This window comes from Octopus bimaculoides, chromosome 11, assembly GCF_001194135.2.
Source record: "Octopus bimaculoides isolate UCB-OBI-ISO-001 chromosome 11, ASM119413v2, whole genome shotgun sequence".
Lineage (NCBI taxonomy): Eukaryota > Metazoa > Mollusca > Cephalopoda > Octopoda > Octopodidae > Octopus > Octopus bimaculoides.
This window is the reverse complement of record NC_068991.1, coordinates 75,172,297-75,183,377: the sequence shown is the minus strand read 5'-3', so window position 1 is coordinate 75,183,377 and position 11,081 is coordinate 75,172,297. Positions and strand designations below refer to the sequence as shown.

The 11,081-nt window shown below is 37.4% G+C and overlaps 1 protein-coding gene across 1 annotated transcript in view; it reads right to left on the bottom strand.

Moving 5' to 3' along the window:
• The window catches only part of LOC106883236 (protein MON2 homolog), a 690,047-nt gene that overhangs the window by 191,889 nt on the left and 487,077 nt on the right, over positions 1 to 11,081 (bottom strand). The window contains exons 19-20 of the mRNA XM_052972014.1: positions 4,626 to 4,736; positions 3,402 to 3,577 (exon numbers count right to left, since the gene is read on the bottom strand). Coding sequence (XP_052827974.1) covers positions 3,402 to 3,577; positions 4,626 to 4,736 — 287 coding nt within the window. The remainder of the gene's footprint in view (positions 1 to 3,401; positions 3,578 to 4,625; positions 4,737 to 11,081) is intronic.

Genomic DNA, 11,081 nt, shown 5'->3' with positions numbered 1-11,081 from the left:
CACGTAAAAATCACCTTTTGGGTGTGGTCATTGTCAGAACCGCCTGACTGGCCCTCATGCTGGTGGCACGTAAAAGCACTTTCTACACTCTCAGAGTGGTTGGCGTTAGGAAGGCCATTCAGCTGTAGAAACTCTGCCAGATCAGATTGGAGCCTGGTGCAGCCATCTGGTTCGCCAGCCCTCAGTCAAACCAATGTTTTGATGGCAGAGACACAGTCATAGGTGCGTGGCTAACAAATTCCCTTTACAGCAAATGATTTCAGGTTCAATCCCACATTGTGGCACCTTGGGAAAGTGTCTTCTATTATAACCCTAAGCTGACTAATGCATTGTGAGTGAATTTGGTAGCTGGAAACTGTGTAATAACCTCTGTGTGTGTGCACGCGCATCTGTGTGTGTGTGTGTGTATGTGTGTGCATGTCCCACTCACCAATATTGATCTATTTACATCTCTGTAACTTAGCAGTTCAGCACAAGAAACTGACAGAATAAGAACCAGGCTTAAAAGTAAGTATTAGGGTTGATCTCAATTGACTAAGCCTTTCAAGGTGGTGCCCCAGCATGGCAGCAGCCCCGTGACTTTAACAAGTAAAACATAAATGACAAACAAGGACTCCTGGGGCCTCCACTGGTCATTAATGACAATGGACAAAGGCCTTAGTTGTCTATCCCACTGGTCCAGCATTTGTTGAGTGCTGAACAGTCCAATGCGTGAAGGACAGTGTTTGTCACATAAGCTACAACTTATGGCCTGTCCCAGGGAGGTTCGAGTTGTAACTTCCACCACTCCAGTGTAGATTATTCAACAGGAGTGGCTGTGTGGTAAGTAGCTTGCTTACCAACCACATGGTTCCGGGTTCAGTCGCACTGCGTGGCCCCTTGGGCAGGTGTCTTCTACTATAGCCTCAGGCCGACCAAAGCCTTGTGAGTGGATTTCGTAGATGGAAACTGAAGGAAGCCCGTTGTGTGTGTGTGTGTGTGTCTGTCTGTCTGTGTTTGTCCCCCTAGCATTGCTTGACAACCGATGCTGGTGTGTTTATGTCCCCGTCACTTAGCAGTTCGGCAAAAGAGACTGATAGAATAAGTACTAGGCTTACAAAGAATAAGTCCCAGGGTCGATTTGCTTGACTAACGGCAGTGCTAGCAAAGGGTAGGGTCCAAGCCTGGCGAATGTGGTATAGGTGACAGGATGTTACCCATGCTGCATATGCCCCCCCACCTCACCTTTCTATACTGATGAATCCAAAGAAACAGCACAGCTGTTACAATTTGACACTTGCAGCGTTACAAAAGTTGCTAGAATTAGTTTGAAATATCTTTGAATCTCCTACACAGGTTGCGTCCCACCCATACACTAATCAGATCGATCTACTTCACTGATTTGCTGATTTACTCATAGCTGAGATCCTGAAAAGTGCTATTACTCCAGGTCAGCATTGAACTAGAAACAATAGTGGCTGAGCGGTGGCACCACACTTCTCAAAACACTAGAACGCCTGAACCAGGGCCGCACTAATGAATGCAGTTCAAAGCCATACCTAGAACATTCGCCCATGCTAGTATAGGAAAAATGGACATAAAAACCAAATAAACGAACAATGAGATTTCTTCTAAACAATGTACGGAGTGATATCAGATAATGAAACATTGATAAAGTATATGTTCACACACACACACACACACACACACACACACACACACACACACACACACACACACACACACACACACACACACGCACATACATACACAGACACACAAAAGTGTTTGTTGAAACTTTCTGATCGTAAATTAGTTTGAAAATTGTCAATAAATAAAGTGAACAAACGAAAAGAAAGACCATTAGCTGCATTCTCCTAGATTGTAACTGATATAAAATATTTGATTTAAGTGTCATTGGAAAGATTTAAAGGCATCTTGTTGTGTCAGTGATTCCAATAAAAATTCAATTTTAATCATACAAAAATATTTTATGAGGTAATGAGAAGGAAAAATTAAATCTCAATACTAAATCATATATTCAAATTTTTCATAGCATTGAAATTTGCATGTAGAGTTACAGAATTTGCATGTAGAGTTACAGAATTTGCATGTAGAGTTACAGAATTTGCATGTAGAGTTACAGAATTTGCATGTAGAGTTACAGAATTTGCATGTAGAGTAAGCAGAAACTTATTCAGAATGCTGAAGTTTATAATAGATGAGTTAGATCTTTCATCACAAAGTTCAGTGATCCTTATTTTAAAAAATGGTGAAATTGTATAAACATCAGATAACATCAGATAGAGCATCAGATAACATCAGATAGAGCATCAGATAAAATTCCATTTATGTCTATACCAGCATCTTGTAGTCTGAGTTCAAATCTCACTGTTGACTATAGTGAGATTTTGATCCTTCCAGGGTTGATAAATAAAAGTACAGCCTTTGAGGGACATGATCTGGCAGAATTGTTAGAGCACTGGATGAGATGCAATATGTTGTCTGTTTAGGCTCTTTTGTGTTCTGAGTTCAAATTAGAGGTTAAAATAATTTGACATTCGGTATTATATCAATGAAGATCAACCTGTCAGCATTAAGTTTGATGAACGATAGCAAGGGGCCATTGAAAAAGAGTCACTTGAAAATAGCAGAACAATAATCAAAATAGTTTGCAAAGCACTGTTTTACATTTATGCATGTACCTAATTAGTATCCTAGATTTACCAGAACATGTACCACAGATGATGATGACAGAGAAATTATTATACCAGCTAGATAGATTCTGCTTTTCCCCTTAGATGGGTCAAAAAAAGAAAAAAAATAGTCAATATTTTGCTTGACATTCTGCCATTTTTGCTGCTTCAACTGCATTTGAAACTTATTTTAGTAACAAGTTTTTAACACAACCATGAGCCAGGATCCCCAACCCTCCCCAAAGAAAAAAAAAAAACTTTTTAGACTGAATCCTACATAAAAACATGAAGTCTTAATTCAATTTTTGCTTTAGTATTATTTTGTTGAAAGAACATTAAACGCAACATTTTACAAATCAGTTTTATTGCTATGTTATTGATATAAATTTTACATCTAGTAAAAATCTGATATGCAATAGAAGCAGCATTAGATCAAAATGGCCACCAATGCATCATACTCAATGACTATACATCAATGAAAGGCAAATCTTCAGAGCAATTCATCCAGAGATAACATCTCTTATGGATGAGTTATGTTTAAAAACACAATATATATATATATATATATATATATATATATATATATATAATCATACAAAATTCTTTAAGTTTTGCAAAATTATTTTACTTTTACTAGAGAAGCAATTTTCAAAATACAGCTAGATTAAAAGAGAATGGAATTCATGCAGAAAATACAGAATTATAAAACAAAGCAATTAAACAAACCTTTGATCGTTATTAAGAGCTCCAATTACCCCTAACACCAATGGCCACCCATGGAGCAATGTATCTCCATTACTATGCAAAATCTGGAAGACACAGTCCAACTGCTTTTGTCGAATGTCAGCATGAGTAATGGATGACAACTTCTGGAGTGGTGCAAGAATTGCAGCCTGCAGTTTCTAGTAAAAGAAATTATAAAATATTCGAAGAATAAATCTTTTGACAATTTCTTTAGAAAATTTAGAAAATTGTAAAATGAAATAAATAAAAAGTAAAAGTCTATTTGAATAAAAAGAATAGAATTATTCCATAGAAACTAATTAGATTTCAATTTGAAGGCATTTCTTTAAGATTTCTAATCTAATTCTGATATGTAGAGCACTTTAGGCAATGAAAAGAACATCATGCTTTCACTAGAGAGCTTTTTCAATGATTTTCCATTAGAAATTGATAAACATATTTTATCAGCTTAGAGTTCTTACATATGGTACAAAGTTATTAAATTTGATTCATTCTTATGTAAAAATCACAGGACTTTTTAAAGATATCATAACTGAAAAATGTTGCCTGTTATATTTTATGATCTTCTAGGAAGCTTTCAATGCAAGAGACAAGACATATTTAGAGTTGCATTGAAGAATACAGTAACATGAATAACAGATCAACAAGGAAATATAAATAATTAAAATAGTAAGCATGGCTATTTGGATTAAGATCTTCTCTTTGCATCCCCATCAGTTTCGGTTAAGTGCCATTAGATGGCACCTTGAGCAAGCCTCTTTTGCTGTATTCATAGGATGACCAAAGTCTTGCAAGTGAATTTGGGAGGCAGAAACAGAAAAGAAGTGTGTGTGTGTGTGTGTGTGTGTGTGTGTGTGTTCTTGTCTCCTGGCCTTGACACTGCATCCTAATTGTAAACAGTGATCTTCAGCGAAAAACACTGCCAGGGCTTGGGAGAAATTACCTTGCTTGGAAACAAGTAAGGGTGGGCAGCAGGAAGAGCATCTTGCTGTAGGAATCTTACTCAATAAATCACACCTGAACCATGCAACCATGGAAAAGTAGATGTTATGATGATGATGATGATGATGACAATGATAATCCATAATAATAATACAAATATCAGAATTAGTAGTAGAGGATTAATTTGATGACAGATATGCGTGATTAGGTAAATAGTTGGGAGACAAAGGTGTTAGAAAAGTGAGTGAAAGTAGAGTTACTCACCAAGTTGCTATGCAAAGATGGATCATAGGCGTGATTTAGTGCTGCTTTTACTAAAGATGTTATAGCTTCAGCTCCCCAGCTCCTCATACCTGCATGCGTGTGTTGACACACCTGAAGAAAAGAGAAGAAAAAGAAGGAAAAAATAAATACCAATGAAGAACTGAAATTGATTAAAAGTGGTTGTGGATTTGGGTTCGAATATGCATCACGCCTTCATACCAACCCTGTTAAGTTACTTGTTTGTTCCTTCTCAGTCAGTTTCCCGGTTTCATTGGCACATAGGTACCTCACCTGGATGGGACACCGGTCCATCGCAGGTGAGCGGCTAGATGCAGAAGGAAAGAGTGAAAGAAAGTTGTGGTGAAAGAGTCAGCAGAAGTTCACCATTACCTTCTGCTGGAGCCACTTGGAGCTTAGGTGTTTCGCTCATAAACACTCACATCACCCAGTCTGAGATTCGAACTCGTGATTTCTTGACTGCGAATCCGCTGCTCTAACTACTAGGCCATGTGCCTCCACTAAAAAAAAACAAAACAAAAGAAGACATGTCTTCTTCTCTAGCCATGCCAGGCTCATAAGGGCCAGTTCCCCAATCTCAGTGGCATAGAAATTCCCCACCTGGATGGGACATTGATCCAACACAGGGCTACTTGTTTGTACCAGCTGAGGAACTGAAGCAACGTGTTGGCACTCCGTCACTTACGACATCGAGGGTTCCAGTTGATCCGATCAATGGAACAGCCTGCTTGAGAAATTAATGTGCAAGTGGCTGAGCACTCCACAGACACGTGTACCCTTAACGTAGTTCTCGGGGATATTCAGCGTGACACAGTGTGACAAGACTGACCCTTTGAATTACAGGCACAACAGAAACAGGAAGTGAGAGTGAGAGAAAGTTGTGGTGAAAGAGTACAGCAGGGTTCGCCACCATCCCCTGCCAGAGCCTCATGGAGCTTTAGGTGTTTTCACTCAATAAACACTCACAACGCTCGGTCTGGGAATCGAAACCGCGATCCTATGACCATGGGTCCGCTGCCCTAACCACTGGGCCATTGCGCCTCCACTAAAGCAACGTGAAATGAAGTGTTTTGCTCAAGAGCACAATGCATTGCCCAGTCCAGGAATCAAAACCACAACCTTACGGTCATGAGTCCAACACCCTAATCACTAAGCCACACACCTCCACATTAATTTACTTAGGCAACAACATTAGTCACCTACTAAAGCACACTGCCAAGTTACTGGCATTTGAAAATAGGTATAACAATGGTAACGGGAACGCTATTGTTTATTATCAGCATTTATTCTATTTTCAGTATTATTTATCAGCATAATTTTTTTGGTGAAACAAACTGTCAACCCTATTAAGTGTAATTAGGCTACTTCAATTACCTACTAAAGCATAGCTAAGTTAATGATATTTAAAAAACAAAAGACAAAAACACAAAAAATAGAGAGAGAGAAAGGTACAATACCGGTGAATGGTAAAAGTGATATTTAGATTTATTATAGGAAATTTTTCTATTTTCTGTGTTACATAATATCCACGTAATTTCTTGGTGAAACGAACAGACAGAGAAGCAAGATGGATTAAGAACAACTAAGATTTCTCAAATCAAGAGCTCTTTTATGCATGATAACTTACACAATTTCATTCATTTATATAACAAATCTAACATTTCTGATATACGTATTGATTTTGAGCTGAGGTGATGTGGTGGTGGTGGTGGTGGGCAGGAATGGAGGACACGCACAAACATTGATCAGAGGCTTCAGAAAACATCTACTGAAGTGGAAGGGGTGGAATAATATTTAATGGTTGCAGGTAGATAAACATGTCTGTTGCAATGTAATATGATGTAATGGGCAGAGATAAATAATCAAGAAGAACAACAATTGAAAAGAATAAGAAAAAGAAGGAAGAAAAAAAAACAGAATAAAATAAAATAAAATAAAATAAAAAAAACACAAAAAGATAGGTATTGGTGAAAATGTGATATACAGCATTAGGTCAACAGAGTTGATCTTTTATCAAGCTATATATTGACAACAGCCTCACGGTTTTCTTTAGCTGCAATAGGTGAGGTAATATTGAAGGGCAGCTCGATGAGAAAAATATGTTAGCTGAAATACTGGACAATAGTTTTATATACAACTAAATAAAATTCTGGAATATGTAAGAGACGTGAATAACAAAGCAGAGAGAGAGAAAGAGAGAGAGAGAGAGAGAGAGAGAGAGAGAGAGAGAGAGAGAGAGAGAGAGAGAGAAAAAAAAGAAAATAGAAAATTCCACAAAGGTTTCTGAGAGATAGAGCATTAAAACGGGCAAGTTAAGAATTAAGTTGTAGTTTTCCATAAAGAAGAAGATATTATATTTGAAAACTCCATAACCTAGAGGTCAGCTTTAGAAGAGTGAAAAAACAAAAAAAGTTACAAAGCTTTTGCTTGAGATGTTTAGCTGTATAGCTCTACAGCTACACAACTACAGAGTTGTTCAGGTTATATTTGTAGGACGATAAAAAGAAAAACTTAAAACAAAATTCAGTGAATGGAACAGGGTGTTGTAGCTTTATGATGAATGATAGAAAGAGTTCATCAGAAAGAAAAGTAAAAGATAATTAATCCCATCATGCCCACCCATAGTGAATAAGAAAAAATGACAAAAGGATATCACAAGCTTTCCTGCAAATATCATTGATGAATGAATGAATGGATGAACAAATGTGCTGATCACATTCTTTTCCTCTTCATTTAAAAGACAAATTTGATTCTAGAGGTGTGTATCTGAGTTTTAGATAAGTACATCCCACTAGTGTAAGCCATAAGACACAACTAAAAGGCAAAGTAATAAGGGAGGGATGTGGCCAGAAAACAATTGTTCTCCATAAACAGTCCAAACCATGTGAACAGTGAAGTCATGATGATAGTGTTTTATCATCATCGTCATCGTTTAACGTCCGCTTTCCATGCTAGCATGGGTTGGACGATTTGACTGAGGACTGGTGAAACCAGATGGCTACACCAGGCTCCAATCTGATTTGGCAGAGTTTCTACAACTGGATGCCCTTACTAACGCCAACCACTCCGAGAGTGTAGTGGGTGCTTTTACATGCCACTGGCACGAAGGCCAGTCAGGCGGTACTGGCAACGGCCATGCTCAAATGGTGTATTTTACGTGCCACCTGCACAGGAGCCAGTTCAGCAGCACTGGCAACGATCTCGCTTGAATGTCTTTACACGCACCATTTGGCACAAGTGCCAGGAAGGCGCTGCTGGGCACAGTGCCATTGATGGTTTCACTTTCGCTTGACCCAATAGGTCTTCGCAAGCTGAATATATATATATAGGGTATGAAAGGTATTCGTGTCAGGAAGACCCAAAAGGTATCGAGTAAACACTAAGTAAGTGCTACGGATAGACCATGGTTAAGCTCCAGGTTCGATAATGATACGAGTGTTTACAAGGCTCTATGCTTGGAATTACCAAATATAACCACCATCGGAATTCACACACCAGGTAGAAGAAAATTTCTTCACCAAAACAAATTTTTTCACCATTAATATACACCATCCTACTTGAATAATGGAACTGCAAATACAATATCCTTATGTATCTCACTTCTATATTCATTCTCTTACTTCTCTCTGTATTTCATATCTTCTCTACCATAATTAACACTCAAACATTTTCTCTCACTGTCTCTGATGAAGAGATATATAAAATATTCCGGAAACAGCTGTAAGACCCTTTCTTGATAAATGTTATGAAATCTGTTTACTGCCTTGGTTTTTTTTTTATCTCATCCTGTCAATTTATATATATACATATACAGGCTTGTATGTGTATATATATACACAAGCACATACATGTATGTATACATAAATATATATATATATATATATATATATATATATATATATATATATATATATATATATATACATGTGTGTATATATATATGTGTGTGTATAGAAATATATATATGAGCTTTATTTGATAACCAGTTGATCTAGCAGGTGGAGCCTCATATCAGTGGGGGGGGGGGCTGACACGCAATGAAGCCATTGAGTGTTAGGCCCCAAAATGGCACACATTCTCTCCTGATGACCCCATGTACTTTCTGGCTTCCGGTATGCACAGCTTTTGAATGGTAGCACTTGCATGTGCAAGGTGTTTCCAAAACATCTACAACTATATAACTAAACAACTGTGAAGCATATATATTTGTAAGTGTGTGCAGGAAGACATGGAATGTGGTGGTGAAGCATGATCTTTGAACTTTGGGATTCACAGAGGCAAGGACTAGTGACTGAGACTTTTGGCAATATGCTGGGCTTGAGAAGAACTGTCAAGCCAAGTGAAATTGTAGTTGTGGCTGATGCTGGTGTCACATAACTGGCACCTTTCGAGCATTGGGCCTTGTGAAGGTAAAGTGGCTGATGCTGGTGGCACGCGAAAATCTACTTTCAAGTGTTGGGCCTCACGGAGGCAATGACCGAGACCCTTGGCATTATGTCGTGCTTGAGAAGACCCATCAAGCCAAGTAAAAATCGCAGTCATGGCAGATACCAGCATCATGCAAATGGCAACCAAACCATGCCAATGGCACATAAAAGCACCGGTTACACTCTCAGAGTGATTGGCATTAGGAAGGGCATCCAGCAGTAGAAACCATGCCAAATCAGACTGGAGTCTGGTGCAGCCTTCCAGCTTCCCAACCTTGTCAAACTGTCCAACCCATGCTAGTGTAGACAACAGACATTGGATGATATATATATATATATATATATATATATATATATATACACATCAAAATACCATGTAAGGATATATAAACCAGTATGAAAAACACTCACTGTGGTCACATCATGAGGGTAGCAATATAACCAATGCGGTAACTATGTTGGAATATGAAATCAGAACTGTCACAAATACAACCAAATCTAATAAATGCTAATGCAGAGAAAAATCAAAATGCTCATTGATGGACCTCTGTATGAGTATGAATCTTGTATATAAATGTACCATACAAATGAGGGGAGGACCATAGGTTTACATTGGAGCAATGGCTGATTCATTCAAGAATTGTTATCGCAACCATGTCACCAGCTTCAAAAATCAACAAGATGCATTCAACATCTTTGGCTGATTTTGTGTGGCAAGTTAAAGAAGATAGAATTAAATACGATCTAACTTGGTCCGAAATAAGGCACACCTATAATATCTTTTCCAAGAGATGCAGACTCTGCACTGAGGAATCCTTGTCTATTTTGTGGACCAATGAGAAGATCATTAATAGAATTTCTTAAAGTCTCTCAAGATGCTTACATGCATATAAATGCACTTTCACAGAAAGCAGTGGGAATGAATTTGAGTAACTGTTAACCAAATTAATAATCATAATTTACTTTAAGATATGGATGAATTGAATTTAACTCTAGCCTCCACATTCTTATAAACACTGAATAGCTATCTTTGTGAATGCTTGTATGAGCAAGTGTACGTTCACTATACAACCTACACAAGGGGGATTTATAAATCCATATCTGTTAATGGTTATATTTAATACTTTTTCCACTGTATTGTGTATTCCTTACTATTTGCATCTATTATTTATAATTGATCTTGTATAAAAATGAAGCTGTACCCTTTAATTTGCTGCTTTTCTATACACAAACTGAGATGTTATCTTAGAGAATAGTTGTCATTTTAATGATATACATCTTGTAATCACCTGAAGAGACACATCAACACTGTCAGATACACCTAAACCAGTTGTGCGGGATGAGTGCTAGATGGGTCAAAACAAGTGTAGAGATCTCATATCTGCCATCTTGTCTCTCATTAAACAAATATGTGCGTGCATGTGTGTATATATGTATATGTACATAGATGTATAACTGTGTACACACATGCATCCATATACATATTGTACACGTGCATGCATGAATTTTCCCCTTTTTTGTATGATAGTCCTAAATGATGTAAGCTTCCAATGGTATTCCTCCACCCCAAGAAAGATAACTCCCTAAGAAGGGAGATAAGCGAATATAAAGTCAAAATTTCATAAAGCGATTTGATGATGTGTGAATCAAAATAAATACAAAGTTCAATGCATAATTGACTACAACACTGAAACGCAATACCCCAGCATGATTCAATATTCGAAAAATATAATAATAAATTCAGTTTCACCAGCTCGTAAAATTTCCAAAATATGTGTTTCAGTTTTGGTAAATGCCGCTTCAGTTTATCCATTAAAGCTAAAATGAAATTTTATTTGTAGATAAAATTTGGTTTTATTGAATAACTTACTTTAGATGTTGGATTAACGCCAACCATTTTGGGTGTATATCAAAGTTAATATTTCTACCCGATAGGGAAACAAATACAACTTTAATTATGAAGACAGAACACACTTACATACATATATATATATTTATCAGTATATGTGTA